Source organism: Falco biarmicus, chromosome 4, assembly GCF_023638135.1.
Source record: "Falco biarmicus isolate bFalBia1 chromosome 4, bFalBia1.pri, whole genome shotgun sequence".
Lineage (NCBI taxonomy): Eukaryota > Metazoa > Chordata > Aves > Falconiformes > Falconidae > Falco > Falco biarmicus.
In genome coordinates this window covers 58,831,339-58,846,896 of record NC_079291.1, presented here as the reverse complement: position 1 = coordinate 58,846,896, position 15,558 = coordinate 58,831,339, and the positions used below count along the sequence as shown (strand labels likewise).

General features: G+C 46.3%; 1 protein-coding gene across 2 annotated transcripts in view; it reads right to left on the bottom strand.

Annotated features, from left to right (window-relative positions):
- Positions 1–2,117: 2,117 nt before the first annotated feature.
- Positions 2,118–15,558, bottom strand: part of LOC130147874 (vasoactive intestinal polypeptide receptor) — a 116,041-nt gene continuing 102,600 nt past the window's right edge. For both annotated transcript variants that reach the window (XM_056335670.1, XM_056335671.1), the window contains exons 11-13: positions 10,895–11,024; positions 9,472–9,513; positions 2,118–7,924 (exon numbers count right to left, since the gene is read on the bottom strand). In XM_056335670.1, coding sequence (XP_056191645.1) covers positions 7,733–7,924; positions 9,472–9,513; positions 10,895–11,024 — 364 coding nt within the window. In that variant the 3' untranslated portion in view covers positions 2,118–7,732. The remainder of the gene's footprint in view (positions 7,925–9,471; positions 9,514–10,894; positions 11,025–15,558) is intronic.

The window sequence follows — 15,558 nt, the reverse complement described above, 5'->3', positions numbered from 1 at the left end:
TATGCAACAACTCTGCTTCTCCGAATGGCCCAGAGCATTAGAGACTTTGCTTTTAAATGAAAATGGTTAATCCACGCAGAAGGGAGGGCCATATATAGCAAAGACTTGTCATCCCTAGTTGTAGACTTGGCCTTTATCAGTAGAGTGAACAGTGGGTGTAAAGCAGCTTCAAAAGGGGGCGAGCTATGGAACGGGCTCTATGGACAAGGAAAAGCTCATTGACCTCTCCCCGTCATCTATTTTCACTGCCTAACATTCATGTGCATTAAATAACGTGTCTTTTATATGAACAATTACTGTTCACTTGTAGTTGCCTGCTAGGCATTTCTGCAACGCAGAGGAAGGCTCACACTTTGTTATGAGCAATGAAGACTCCGAAAGACAGCAGTGCTGACCTGGGCACACGGCAAGCATGAAACACAGCCATGGTGCAGAGGCGGGTGCAGCACCCTTGGGAAAGCTGTAGGAAGCTGCAAAGCTGAGGTCACCATGAGAACCTCGGAAGGTATCTGGTCACCTGGCAGGGTGGGAAAGCCACTAGGGATGAGCACGCAGTCCCCACAGGCTGAGCACTGCTGCTGCGCCTGCTGCTCCAGGGACCAGGGTACAAGATGTCAGCGCTTGGCGTGCACAGTGCATCAAGGAGGCAGACGCAGAGCCCAGCTTTGTGGTACCTCCAGCTCCATGCAGGGCAGTGCAAAAGGGAAGGAAGGGTGTTCAGTCTCGTTAGCCCTACTGTGCAATTCTGTGCCTGAAAGAAGTGTAAATTTAAATGGCTTTCTAATGGTTAGGAATCAACCAGCAGAGATTTGGAGCAAAATCCACATTCAAACACCAGTCCATTTCTTTCCATGGAGAGAGCTACCTTCAGCCCAGAGAGCATGTGAACCTGTGTCCCAAAGGCAAACTAAAGTAACAACTGAGCAGCGGGATGCTCATCCCCAGACCCAGCTGTTGTGCTTCCCTCTATACCTGCAAGTTGTTAATTATCCACTCACATAATTATTGCTGCAGTCAGATGTATTGTGCTTGTATATGCATGTACAGCGATGGTGTGCATGTACAGCGGTACTGAGGTGGACGGGTCGAGGGTCTAGTTGTACTAACTGCAGGCAGGGAGTTGTCACGATGCCCAGATTAAGAATTTACACCGCCAGTGCTCTGGAATCATCGGGTTGCAACAAGTCCAAGTCAAACCACCGCCCTGAGCTGGAAACTGCATTGTAAGATGCCCTTACTCATTATATGTAAGTGCTGCAGAAAGCACTGGATGGGAGCTCTATTGTGTATCTCATGGGTAAAGCATTTTGGTTTCTCACAGCTATGTGGGATTTCTGCAGGTGCATCTGCAGAAATTGCAGATTTCTGCAAATTGCATTCTGCAGACCCGTCACATCTGCTCTCGAGAAGCTGCTCACGGGTTCTCCTACCATGTGGCCTGGATGCCTGGCAGCCTGACTGTGTTCAGTCCTGAAAGGGATGAGAACAAGCATGGTTTTTCACCTGTTCTGGGGTCTTCCTATTCTTGGAGGGTGGTTATGAACTGCTACAGTCTGTGACAGAAAAGACAGAAGACCTTAGCTTTGGTCTGTGCGCCCAGGGTGCTGGGGGGATTCTCATGGGCATGAATTGGAACGGCACGGTATAGTGAGACAGTGGGATGAAGTTCCAGCATCCAGCCCTACACCTGTAACAACCAATCCATGTGTCTGTGTGTGCGTGGGTGCATGTACCTACAAATGCAGGAATCATTGAACATCTCTTGATCATGGCAAAAGAACCACAGCGCATTTGTTATTGTACGATTATTACCACCACACATGAGTCCTACCTCCAGAAGACATTGCCTCCAGCCACCTAGCTCATGCAGTGGTGTTGCCTTCATTGCGGTGGTTTTGGGGATTGCTCACACTGGGGCTGGTACCGATTGCTGGTGGCACAGAGGTTCTCAAAGAAGTTCTCCCATTTTGAGAGAAATCTCTATCTGGCTAACTATGAGACCATTATGCCTAACTCTAGGCAACCACCTCACCAGCTCACCACCTCCTCCTTAGCCCTTCCTCCTCTGTCCGTATCTTCTTCAGGACTGAGAAAAATAAAATATTGCGTGGAACATCTCAGACACAATGTCTTCACAATGGTTTTATTGCTTGTTTTCAGCAGTGTCAACCACAGAGAAGAAACTCCTCTGAAGCAAGGAGATGAACCAAATACAAAGGAAAAAATAGCCAATTCATCAGATATGTACAGAGTCAGAACAAAATAAATAACATCGGGCAAAAGGCCATGAAACAAGGCGGAGATATCACCTGTGCTGAGCAAGCAGGCCTGTTCTCACTGGCATGAAGAACACATCACAAGCACCTAGGTACATGAAAGTCCACAGAGACGGTGATGCTCTGTTCACAGCCAGTTTTCATCACTCTTTGCTGCCAAAGCCTATGTACAGGAGGGCAGAGCAGAGGTGCTTACGGTTTGGGTGAGAAGTCAGTTGGCACCAGCTACTGAAAAACAGCTTGAGGTGTCTGAAGCAGAGTCTGAAAAATGCACTTTTGAATTCAAAAGTGCCTTTTTGAACTTAATTTACCATTATCGGAGTATCAAAAATGTGTGTGTGTTTTTGTTTTTGTTTTTATTTTAATGTGCTATTCAGATTTCCTGTATGTACAAATCTACAATATCCACAAAATTGGGGTATAAAACACTCGTGCTCTGCTGATGCCGGTTTGCGTGTCCTGTAGGGCTGGCCCTCAGAACCCAAATGGGCATTATTTCCCGTACAGACCTGTTGCGGCGTTTCAAGTCCCAATGCTTGTCTTCTTCCTTGTGATTTCACCGTATGCTAGAAATAACCAGGGTTTCAAACTCAGGGCTCTTCAGAACACAGCGCAACACCACGCAAGCAAACAAGTTGTTAGGACATTCAGAGGTGGAAGAGATGGTCCGTGGGCCCAAGAAACTCCTAATTAATTAACAAGGGTATAGGTCTCCAGGGGAAATAACAAGATCAGCCACTGTAATTATACCTCATCAGGCTGGCACATAAATGCTGGGTTTAAAGAGGGGATGAAAAGGTGACTGAAACAAAATGGATTTAAATCCATGCTGTTCCGGATTTTGTGACATCTGACTTGACTCTTTTCCCTATTACACCAGTTTAGTTCCAGAATGATACCGGCAGAGTCATTCCAGATCAATATGGGTATACGTGAGCCCAAGAGCTTGGCCTCCTGCTCTTCCAGGGTCATCTACAATCAAGCAGCATCGTGGTCCTTTGCCACCATAAGCATCGGTGTGTGGAAAGTGCAAAGTTGCATTGCGAGCCAAGGAGCTCAGGACTGTAGCCCTTGTCTCCAAGAGTTTGGCACATTCATTGGTGCGGGGATGCCCTGGGAGGAAGCACCGGGCTGCGTCAACACCCCAGTCAAGATCCTTTCCTCAGCTCAGTGTTCTACCTGAGAGCAGAGAGGCTGGGCAACAGCGGGGAGGAAACATGTTGTACGTGGGCTTTGGTGTTTGAGTCACCTTCCAGAGAAGAAACATTGCTTCCTGACCTCCTTGCTTCTGATACCACATCTATTTCCACAGGCCATTTATCAAACCGAGTTGAATGTGCACAGACAGAATAAAATAAGCTTCATAAAGACACGTTATTGGCATTTCCAAGTTTGAGAGATTCCCTTTTAGTCTGGAAATATTTCTTATTTCTCCTGCAGAAACCCACTGGGGTTTGCTTTATTTAAACACCATGGTGAAGGTGGAAGGAATGGAGATAAAGTAATCCCACCAAGCCCTTTAATCTCTTCCATGGAGCCCAGCGATGTTCACTCCTGAGATTTCTTTGGAATTTGCTTTTTAAAAACCACTGGCAGTCTTTTGCTAATCAGCTGGCACATCTCGCTCTGAAAGTACTTCTGTCAGATTGGAACAGAGATTTGGTTTTAATCCCTTCGCTCGCATAGCTGTGTGACACAGACACCCCCCTCATTGCTTCTGAGCAGGAACCCAGCGGGATCTTGAGAATGAAGTAAATCTGCTCAGCAGTTAATGCACAGAACACTTTTTCTCCAGTAACACCTTTCTTGAGAAAAATGTAACTGTTTCCTAGGCCAAAAAAATGTAATGAAATGAAATGTAATGAAAAGAAATATTCAGGTGTTTAGTCTTCTGGACATCCCTGGGATTCCTTTTTCATTCTCTAACTGCCATAATGATGCTGCTGCATATATACCTCTGATTTTAAAAACTAGTTTCAAGTTAATTCCCTGAAATTCTGCAACAGCCTAGAATTTCTTTACTGCTCTTTTTTAAACTCTAAACATGGTCATATTCTCATTTCTTGCTGCTTACACAAGGGCCACAGGGCAATATAGATCCCAGCTGAACAGAAATATCTACAGTCTAGGGTTAGCATTGAACCTTGTACCTCTAGACCTTGAGACAATAATTTAATTTTTATATTTTAATTGACTTGTACTTCTTAATAATTTTTTTAATAGTTTAATCACTGAAATATAGAGTGACTAGTTAACAGGAGAGTTTTGATCTCTCACTGGTATAAAAAGGGAGTAAACAGTTCCAGGCTGAAGAGGAAGGAATTATTCTAAAGGCAAATCCCAGTTTAATGCTGGTGTAATTCAGGAGTCACCGTAGTGAACTGGGTGGTGCAAGTGGGATCAGAATTTGACCTGAGAGTTTTGACCAAAGGATTTTGGGCAGAGAATTTGACCAAAAGATTTTTGGGGTCCAAATTGATGATTCTCAAACCTATCTCAAAGCCTGTCACACCCCGGTATGCCTCTCAATCTTATTTTGCAGCAAGTTAATGCAGTTGCCTTCACTGGAGTTGTTCCTGCCTTACACCAGAGCTAAGGGGGCCAGACCGGTGACCAGGGCTGCCAGTCCTGAGCGCTGTGTCATGCATTCTGCATGGCTTCAGGACAACAGAGCCGGGATTGTCATTTGGGGTTGCAGCAGGGTCCTCAAACTCCATTTTATTGATGAGCTGGATGAAAAACAGCGTAGAGGAGGCCAAGTTGTCGGGCCAAATTCCTGCACTAAGCCAGTTAAAAGACAGCCTGATCCGAATGGCATTGTTCACTTGATTGCTCATATACCCAGAGTGTAAAGCTCTTGATTTCACCCCCGACTCCTCCATTCTCCTGAAAGCGCAGCTGGGTTGGCAGCCCTGCACTGCCCACATCACTGGTATCGCCGTGCCTGTCACAGCAGGTACATGCAGCGCATTCACTTAGTCTCTCAAACACCCTTGACAGCGTAACGGCGCTGTGGCTGGATGCTCGATGATGAAATATTTGCAAGCAGGATGCCCAGGGGCACAGTTCCCAGCATGCGAATGTAGGTGATACATTTTGAAGGAGCCCCTCAGTTTAGGTCACCTCCTGTCTTCAGGGTCCTGTGCAGAACAGCCTGGTGGTGAATCTCACAGGCTGCAGAAGGCTTTGTGGCATGGGTAAAGAGCCAGCTGAATTTTTCCCTGTCATGTCTCTAAAATGCAAGCCCATTCTTGCTGCCTTTGGCATATGGTCGATGCTGGCACAGGTTAGCACAGGGCTGAAATGGAAGAGAAGCTGTAAATACAAAGCAGAAGGTCCTCCTGCAGATGGATTTACAAGCACAAGGAGTTGAAAAGGAAGGTGAAGACCAGAGGGAGAATGCACAACGTGTCTCACTGCTCATGGCTCAGAGGATAACAGGCGTAGCTCTAGGGAGGGTTACGCACGGAACAATTGCCCTCTCAGAACTGAGAAAGGAACTGGATGTCCAGAACTACAACACTCGTGCTGGGCTTAGTGTGGTTTGTTGGCAGTGTATCACAGATGCTTAACGCAAGGAAACAAGCAAGCAAAACAACCCCCAAACCCCTAGGTTAGAGATGCTTCCCTCCAATGAACTAGTTTTCATTACAAAGAAAAAGAGGTCCAGGCATTGTTAGTACCTGGTGGATAAGCTGAGGTCTCTGAACTCTGAAAGACAAGCCCACCTTCCTTTCCATGTACATGCGCTGGTGTCCCAGACTCTTCATGGCTTCACGAGGACAGTGCTATGACATGTTATACTAGGATGACAGCAGCCCAATTACTAAATGTACACGAGCTGGGCAGGGATTTCCCACCCCCAGTGTAAAACTGGCACAACCCCATTTGATGCAACTGGGTGGCACACAAACATGAGCACCCACATCCTTGTCTTGCCTGTCTGCTGACCAAGTCTGGGATCGCGGGATTGTCTCAAATGCAGTCCCTGGGAGCACGAGCTGCATGGGATGCCCTGTGAGCGACCAGCCTGGCATGTCTGAGCAGGATTCGGTTTCACGCCTTTCATTCAGACCCCAACCAAGAAAAGAAAACACATATTTCCTTGGTTTTAACAGATCTATAAGCATTCTTCAAATGGGGGTCACCCCTATATGGAAACAAATGGGCCTTCAGAAAAGAGGTAAAACACACGCGCACATCTTAAAAGTCTAACAATGTCTTCATCATAGGATGAAATCTCCCCGCAAAAGCTGAAGAAGAAATCAATTTAATAGCTCCTTCACACCTTCCTGACTCCTGGAGTGCTAGTTACGTGCTGAGACAACCTTGTTCTGATGGAAGCAATTTTTCTTGCTGCTGTAACACTAATTTTTTCACCTGGAGTGTGGCTCCTTATGGCAGGTCTGATTCAATTAAGGATTACGAGGTTCCACATCTCCCTATCCTGGCAGTGTGTGCTCAGCAAGTGCAAACAAATTACAGACCAATTGTTTTCCCCTGATTCTTAATGATCCTGGGTGCACCAAGACCTATGGGCGAACTTAAAAAGAATGAAAAACACAGCTGTGCTCCACAATTGGCATCTGTACCTGTTTTTTATACATGCAAATTGAGCTTCCTGGTCATTGAGAACAACCAAACAAGACACGATGGCATGAACATAGCGCAGAGAAGGGCAGTCATGCTGTGCCTTCTCAGTGACCTGCTTTTCCAGAGGGCACTCGAGGGTGCTTGGAAAGCTTTTGTTAATAAGGATGGCAGGCAATTAGCAGAACATGCTGCAGCATTGTGGCATCCTCCGAGGGGCTTTCCTGGTGCTGCAGCTTTATCTTCACACGCGTAATATGCAGAGGCAGGGGCCGTGTGCTGGCTTCTCCCCTTCCTGCTCATGTTGCTCCTGTCCCTTCTCCCCACATCCCCAACTCTTGTCTTCAGTGCCTTATCACCACCTCTTATCAAGGGGACTTTTGGCACATTCATATGTTTGGCTTTCCCTCCACCACCCGTGGCTTCTTGCCTCTCTCTCTCTCCTTTACTGGCTCATTTTTTTAAAAAGTGCAATTTTTCTGGTTCAGAGATGTTGGTTCTGGTAAAGCCACCAAGGACTCAGGCTCTCCCCTCCCTCCCCGCCCAGTACGTCATCATTTATGACACATCAGGGTCTCCCAGGCTCTCCCCAAATGACTGGGACCTTTTTTCATAGTTATCAACCCCTGAAGGCTGGAAACTTCAGAGTGAAAGGCCTGAAAAGAGGGAGAGGAAAAGTGTTTCTCTGCCTCTTGGCTCATCTGATATTTTTCTGGATGCCGGTGGCTTTTCCAGTTGTGTGTCCTCTGTTGGCTCATGCAAAGCATGTCATTTCACAAGGATTTGTCATCATATCACTGATTCCTGGGGACCTTTCTGTCTCTCAGTTTCTCTTGGATGCTCAGTGCTTGGAGAGCCTCTCCCCATCACACCAGAGAGAATTCGGCCTGGAAGCCAGAGCACCGGCGTGTCTTTGGTGAGCACTTGGTCAGCATGGAGATCTGGGTGCTGAAGTTGGTGCCGTTGCTGCCTAAGGAAGGGTGGTGATACTTCATGTCTGAGCCCAGGAACCGCTCCAGATGCCACCTCCGCCACTTTCTCTTGAGCTCGGCTTGTACCTAGGCAGTGGAAAGACAAGCAGGTCAGCAGAGGGGAGCACCTTCTATTGCTCTGACTTGATTGCATGAGCAGCCATGGGCAACCCACCTACCAAGGGGCCAAGAATTATTTATAAATGTCACTAAACTCCACCTGGCCAGAACTTTAAGCCACACAGAAGAAAGGTCACACTCCAGACATTAAACTACTAGAGCAGAAACCCCCGAGCTTCAGCCGAAAGATGAGCACAGGGAATTTCTTAGCTGATACAGCGAATGTGCTGGATTACTTAACTTTAATGGCAACATATTCTACACTTTGTGAGTATAATTAAGATTTATTTTTTTTTTTTCACTACCCTGTTTTTGTCCAAATACAAATGATTTAACTGCAGCTTGTTTGTAAAGCTGTCGATACAGCTGTGCTTTTTTGATAGAAGCTACTTGTTCCTGCTCAGGGAGTTTACAGACATCATCTGGTTTACACCGTCCAGAATCAAATCCTGAACAAATCTGGCCACCGTCCCTGTCCCGTCCCCCCTGAAGCCTTCTGGTCCAAATTTTTAGATAACACTATGAATTAGATAAAACAGCTGTGTCTGAGGGTCCCTGGGATCAGCAAGCACAGGAACAGTACAATACCAGGATGCAAACCCCAGGACTGGAAACGTGGGAAAGGCAAGATCAATGCCTGTAAGGTAGAAACATGTTTACCTGGCACTGGTCTGTGCCTAACAAGTCATGTCAATACAAAAAATATATCAGTTTTGGATCATTAATAAGTTTGTGTGGTACTGCCTGGCTCTGTGCAGGCTTAGTGGCAAAGGTCTCTGCCGGAGCTGGGCTCTCCGCCCTGCATGCCGCTGTGTGATGTACGCATGGCATCACCATGGCTGAAAGCAGCATCAGAGCTGTAAGAGAGCAAATTGTGATTCCAGACACTCTTCCTCTCCCTAGGAAGCTGGAACACAAGCCCAAATCACAGCTGTTTCTTTCTTGCCCGTGCTCAGTTTATTGGGCTGAAAGTACTCCAGCTGACAGCAGCTCCAAGTTTTTAGCTGCTCACACCTACCTGCTAGCCTTTGTGATATAGGTTTAATCAGTCTCTGCTGAATTTCTTATGGGCAGATGGAGCATGGTACAAAAATATCACTGCACTAACGAGCCTCCATCTTGGCAGTGGGCCTGATTGTGTAGGGGATTCATTGAGGCGCTAAGCATGAGTAGGGCTTGGAAGACGGGCTTTATCCTTCCCTGCTGAAGGTGGTTCTTTTGGATCAAGATTTATACAAGGTCATAGGGGAGTCCTGCTGATTCTGTCTTGTGAGTAAAGGATGGACTCAGCAGCAGCAATACTACAGTGTGCATGGAAGTCCTAATATATTTATTAATTGTGCTGGAAACTGGAAGGCAAATGATTGAGTTGTTTTTCTGGAGTGAGCAATTAGACTTGGATGCTTCCCCCCCCCGGTATGGTAACGTCAGGAATGGGATACTTCTCAAACATTCTCCACAAGCATTGTTTGCCTTAGCTGCAAACATCAACCAAACAACACTGTCGATCTTACCTCCCCATTGAGAAAACAGTACAGAACAGCCACCACAAATCCCTAGGGGAAAGGAGAGAACAGGCTTTTAGCACCTCTCAAACTCACTGCAGCCTTGGAGAAAGGGTACACTGCTGGGGGACTGCTAAGATGCTCCTTTGAAACCACTTGATTGCATTTTCCCTATAAAAGGAGCCGGGGAAGACTGGTTAAGGTACCTGGCAGCAGATGTATGGGTGTGAGTTCAAAGATTGCTCCAGGCTGGTGTTTAAAGCCATCAGCAGTCAGCTCGGCAATAAACGGGTAACTTGGTCACTCACCCCGGGGTGTTAGAGGCATCTGGATGAGATACCAGACCCAGCTTTCCTGCTTGGTCTTGTCAGCTGAAACTGGGGAGATCTAAGCATGCTCACAAGTACATCATCAAGGTCAGAATGATCTTGGGTACAGGGCTAAATTGTTCCTTTCCCACTTCCCCTGCAGTGACACCTTGTTTTTGAGAATCAAAGCTTCCACTGAAAAAAAATAAACCAAACTTCTCCCTAGCCCTTATGGCTGCAAACATTAAAGAGAGGCAGTGAGCACAGAGCCATTTATTTCTCACAGGAGAGATGCCAGATGTGAAGTGACATGGTTTAGGCAGGGACGTTAACTCATTCACCACTGAACAAAGCATGCTACTGACATGTGCATGGGACGTGGTGACACACAGGTCCTGTTGGCAGGCTGTGAGAACACAAAGTGGCTAGAGCTGATTAATGGATGGATGCAATGGGATGAAATACATAAATAACTGCTTCTTTTCATGCAACAGCAGGGCCAAGGTTAGCAGCCCAGCACTGGAACTGACTGAAGTGAAGCGTATGGGAGGGTCTAAGAAGCACTTTATCAGGGCTTCCTACAGATTAATGTGAGGACTGCCCTATTATCCATCCTCATGGGGAACCTGCCTCCTATGCCAATGAACTGGAATCCTGCTTGCGCAGGATCTACAGGCAGGACCTGGACTTATTAACAGAGGAGAAAGTTCATGCAAGTCAACTGGCTGAAGACAGACTAGGTTCCTGTTAATGGACAGAAAGACACTCCTCCCAAGGGTGATTTATCTCATCTTACACCATGTCAGTAATATACAAACTGAACTGAGGTGCTCATGTTTCTCCCTCAAGTATAATAAAAGCCAGAGCGAATAACTTGTAGAGGTACATTTTCTATTCAGGTGCCTAAAATGAGGAGACAGAATCTCCTTCTCGAATTCCAGGAGGCAAAATATAACATTATCTTCCACCCTGACCAAGCTGGAGTGAGTAGCTTTTTCCCCCAAGGTGTAAGAGCAGTATTGGGTAAATCCAGGAAAAACCCAGCCCATGTGTTTGCTTATTCCCTCATCAAGCTTGTTACACTTCTCCCTGCCGACAGACCCGATGACTGACTGGTGGCTTACCTGGAACGACCCAACCACGAGCTCAAAGACCAGCTTAACTTCTGCTTTGAAATTGTCAGGGAAGAAAGCAAACATGATGTAGTGAATGCCAAAGAGAGGGATCAGCAGCAAGGTGGACTTGGCCAGCCTCCTGTCGGAAAGACAAACATGAGTCATAAGGGGAGAGGGAAGAGGAGCTAAAGGGTAAGCCGATGAGAAATCCTGCAGCTGAGCCCTGTGCAACTTTAATTTGCTGCAGTACATATTTGCTGATTGCCTGGATCATGATGGTGTAGCCAGTATCATGCATGTTAAGCGCCTTTGTTTACCCTTAGGAGACCTGATACGGGCCACTTACCCCGAGGTCCTGGGAACAGCCAGCCTTTCAACAGCAGCCTCCAGCGAGGACGGAGACAGGGTCCATCGGGAGGCTGCCCTTGCCCAGAGGGAAGGAGTGTCTGGTACAGTGAAATGGAGGGTGCTGAGATAGCCCCTCACAGCCTAACCTCCCCAGGATCCCTCTGATGGCCTGGGCTGGGCTGCAGTGACACCTGGAAGTGGACTCTCAGCAGGTCACAGGCACTGTAAGGCATTTCAAACCAACCCAGGACCACGCTGGGAGCATTTCCACAGGCTTGCTTTCCTCCTTGTTAACAGCTCTCATAGATATATATGTGCCTCCAGCTAAGGCAGACTGATCAGCTCTAGATCACTTCTCCTTGGCCCGCAGACTGCAGATGGCTGGTGATTTCAGATGTGGTGACAACATAAAATGTGACATCTTTATTCCTAGTAACTTCAATGGAGGCATTTCTTTCTCCCTTCCCTCTTCTTCCCCTCCCACCAGAGATCTTTTTTCATTTCTACAAGCTAAATCATCATCTAGCACTGTCTTTGTTTGCTTGGGATTTCTGAAAATTACAGCTTCTGGGAGAAAAATGGTATGTTTAGCTCAGAATAATGACAGGCTATTGCACAATGAACATCTCCAAAGGAGGGAGATGAACAGTATTAGTGCTCAATGGCATTAGGCTGGGTAATCAGAGGTCTAATTAGGAAGAAATGATAATTTATTAAATATAATCATTATTAAAATATAGCTTAAGGAAAGAAAATGAAACCAAGAGCCTAAGGATGCTTATGGGGGTTTTGGCTCCCCAGGTCACTCTCATCCTCCTGTATCACCTTCTTTCAGAGGCTTCTGGAGGAACTGAAGCTAGGGCTGGGATGTTGGGAATCCCATCTGCAAGCCCTTCACCTCCAAAGTCTCATTAGACTCAGTCCCCTCAGATCATCTTCATTTATTTGCCATCTGCACAAGCCCACTGGGAAGGCTGACGTGCCAGCTTTATGCAGATGATGCTCATCACCGTATCTCCCAGCAGACCCTTCCAGCTTTGCCTGGTCCTGGCCCAAAGGCAGCTTGACATTAAGGCTGTGGTTGGAGGCTGTGGTTCCCCAGGGAATACCTCCTGGCTGAAAGGCAGCTGGGGGCAACTCATTCCAGGCAAAATGAGTGCCTGTAGGAAGCTGAGAAATTTTCCAGGAATTTGCCTTTCCCACCACACCCCTCACTAGCAGGCACATCCCTGCTCATAGTGAGTAGATCCAAAATCTGCGTCCTCTTAGGTGGCTTGCTCTGCCAGAGGACTGCCACTGTCACTGGTGACCATCAGGGTACCATGTTCCTTGCTCTTAGAAGTAGCTCTGGCCAGTGTGACCCACATTAATATGACCCAGCCCTAATCCCACCAGCTCTTGCCACACGAGAAAGCAACTCATTTTCTAAGCAGATTGCACTTCAGTGAATATCAGCCCTGGCTTCGCAGAGATCTCTCTCCGAAGTGTTTCAGGAACAGTCAACCTAGAGGAGATTGATACAATGCTACCTTTGTGTACCATATCCACAGGGACACTGTTTGCAACCTCCAGTGGGTTAGAAATTTTTATCTTATCACTGCAGGCAACACTGGGGCCTCAGTTATAGCATTTTTCCTCCTAGCTAGGCTGTGGCAATGAAAAGAGCATAAAAGCCAACCTTAGGAGCCCCTTCCTCCAGTCTGCACAACACCCCAAACCAGTCTCTGGTTCCCAGCACTGAGCTTCCCCAGAATATCGACTGATGTTTTACATCTCAGTTTGGCTTCAAGGCAAGGGCGCTGTGATATTTAAAAGTCTCCCTCCCCTAAAGACTGCAATGAGGAAAATCATCTTCCCCAGTCATGGTGTAATTTCTCTCAGGAAGGTACAGCCTAGCTGTACAGGAGGCAGAACTGCTTGGGAGATTGACCAAAGCTGGATAAGGTACCTGCTGGGAGTCACGGCTTCTCAAAAAAATCATTATGTGCACTCCCCGCACAGGGTGCATTTCTTAGAAATACTCTCTCTGACACACAGACATGGGAACAGGAACAATTTAGTGATAACACAGCACCACGAGCCTGCACCGAACCCGCTCCTCTCCTTGGGAGCGGGTAAGAGTCATGCTCCTTGAACACATGATGGAAAAGTTACTCAGAAAACTTTGACGATAATATTGATCTACGAACACGTACAGAATAGAAAGAGGTGAATTGTGCTCAAGATTTCTGCTGCAGAAAACAACTTCTATTGGCCTGAAATATTGTTGTCCCGCTCTTGCGCTTGTCTCTGTCATTTCCAGAAAACTGTTTTGGGAGACTTGTTTTCACAGTTTGCAATACATTAAAGCCCAGTTCACTGTCTGTGGCACTAATGAGTGAGTCAGCAGCGCACCTGAACTTCCAGCCTGCAGCTAAACTGAAACCAGTTGGAATTGAACAATACTGTCAACATGTCAACATGTTATTTTTTTATAAATAAACAACACAAAATAAATAAGATGAGGGAGAAATGCAAATGTGACATCCCTGATGCTGTTAGTTTAAAACACATTTATCTGAGATTTGGCAGGAGGAGCCCACACACATCATTAGCAGCAGTGTTTTGCTAAGATCTCTTAGGTCCTGCAGGCAAACCCCCTGGAGCTAGCAGCTGTATTTCAGGTAATAAGAGAATGGCACGTAAAAGGATCCAGGTACCTACAATTGCAGAACAGATACCTAATGGCATTTATAAAAGGGTCTGGACCCGCAGTGTCTCTACAGAGAACGGTCTAAATGTTAAAAACTTAGGACCACACTGAGAAGTCCCCTTGATGGGATCCAGCCTTCAGGCTGGGACACTCAATATTCCTTTCCGTAGGCAAGTGTGGTGTCTCATGTCCCAGTGCAGTCAATACAGTCAACAGAGACTCCCTGATGCCCCAGAGACTCTGGCTGGTGGCCAGCTGCACCTGATTCATGCCCTAATGGACATGAGATCTTTTTCCAGGTGGAGATGGAAGGTGAGGAACTGTAGATGTGAAGATCATTTATACTTCAGCAGTACCTCCTGTTTGGCAGGCCAGTGCGGGGAAGTTTGTGTTACTTACTGCCCGGCTGTGCTGTGTTTGTTTACAAGGCAAAGAGAGTTTTCCTGGCAGCTCCCGCTTCATTGGAAAATGTGAAGTAAAAAAACCCTGAACCCAAAGATCAGCGTGACCTCTGAGGTAATCTGGGCATAACCCTTCCAATACGTGCTGGCAGAATTTCTACTGAGATGAATGGGAGCCAAATGCTCCGGGCTGCTGCTTCGTACTGGAACATATTTCAATATGCTGATTTAATCTATGTACCTGGCCAAAACTGTTGCAATCCTGGGGGTACAAAGATACAATGCCCAATTGGAAATACATAAAGGGAAGTGATACAAAGCACGGAGTCTGGTGATGTTGATGTGTTGTGATGACAGAAAAAGGTAATTGGCTTTGGCTGCTGCAGGGAGAACTTAAGGTCAAATACTGGAATTTCATTTCATAAATCTGAGAATCTCTCGAGGTGGATGAAATGCAGAATTTACCATCCTTAGAGAGAAAGACTCAGTGTCATGGCTGGTCAGTATTTAAGGACCATATTGATATTGTCTTCCATCTTGCAGAAAGATGAACTGAGCTCAGATTCTTCAGGGCACCTAAGTACCCAGCTCCTTCCAAAGACAAAGATTTATGAGCAGTGACCATGTAGACACTGGGCTGTTTTCTTTTCAGTTCTTTTCTAGGAAACATTTAATAATATCCAGGATAGTTGAAATGCTGAGCCAGGACAGTGGCAAGAATGAAAAATAAGCTGGTCTGAACTTTTCTTTTACTTGCATTGAAGCCAAAATAAATCCATGCAGACAGATAGATTTCTTGTACTTTTAAAATACTGCAGCTAAGACCAGCCTTGGCCACTGAGATGGATACTGATCACACTTGCATGTTGTTAATTACAAAAAGCCCCATTAAGGTCAACCTTATTCCATGGAATAAAAGCATTATGTCAAGCAAAACTTCCGCGACAGTGCTACTTCTCAACAGAGAAGTGTGCTGAATCATTCCAATCTAGTTGAGGGGTCTGCTTATGGGTAAGGAAAAATTGCCATAGATTCTACTGAATGTACTAATTTTCCAGAACTCTCTTTCTTTGAAAAAGAGAGTGGAGAGTAACTAGTTCAGAAAAAAACAAAGGCCTGTATACTGCAGACAGCTACTCTTTGATCTCCATCAGGGTCCCTCTGCCTTCAGAATCTGAGAAATTTTGAATATCCAAAGCCAAAACCACCTTTGTTTCATGATCGTTACTGTT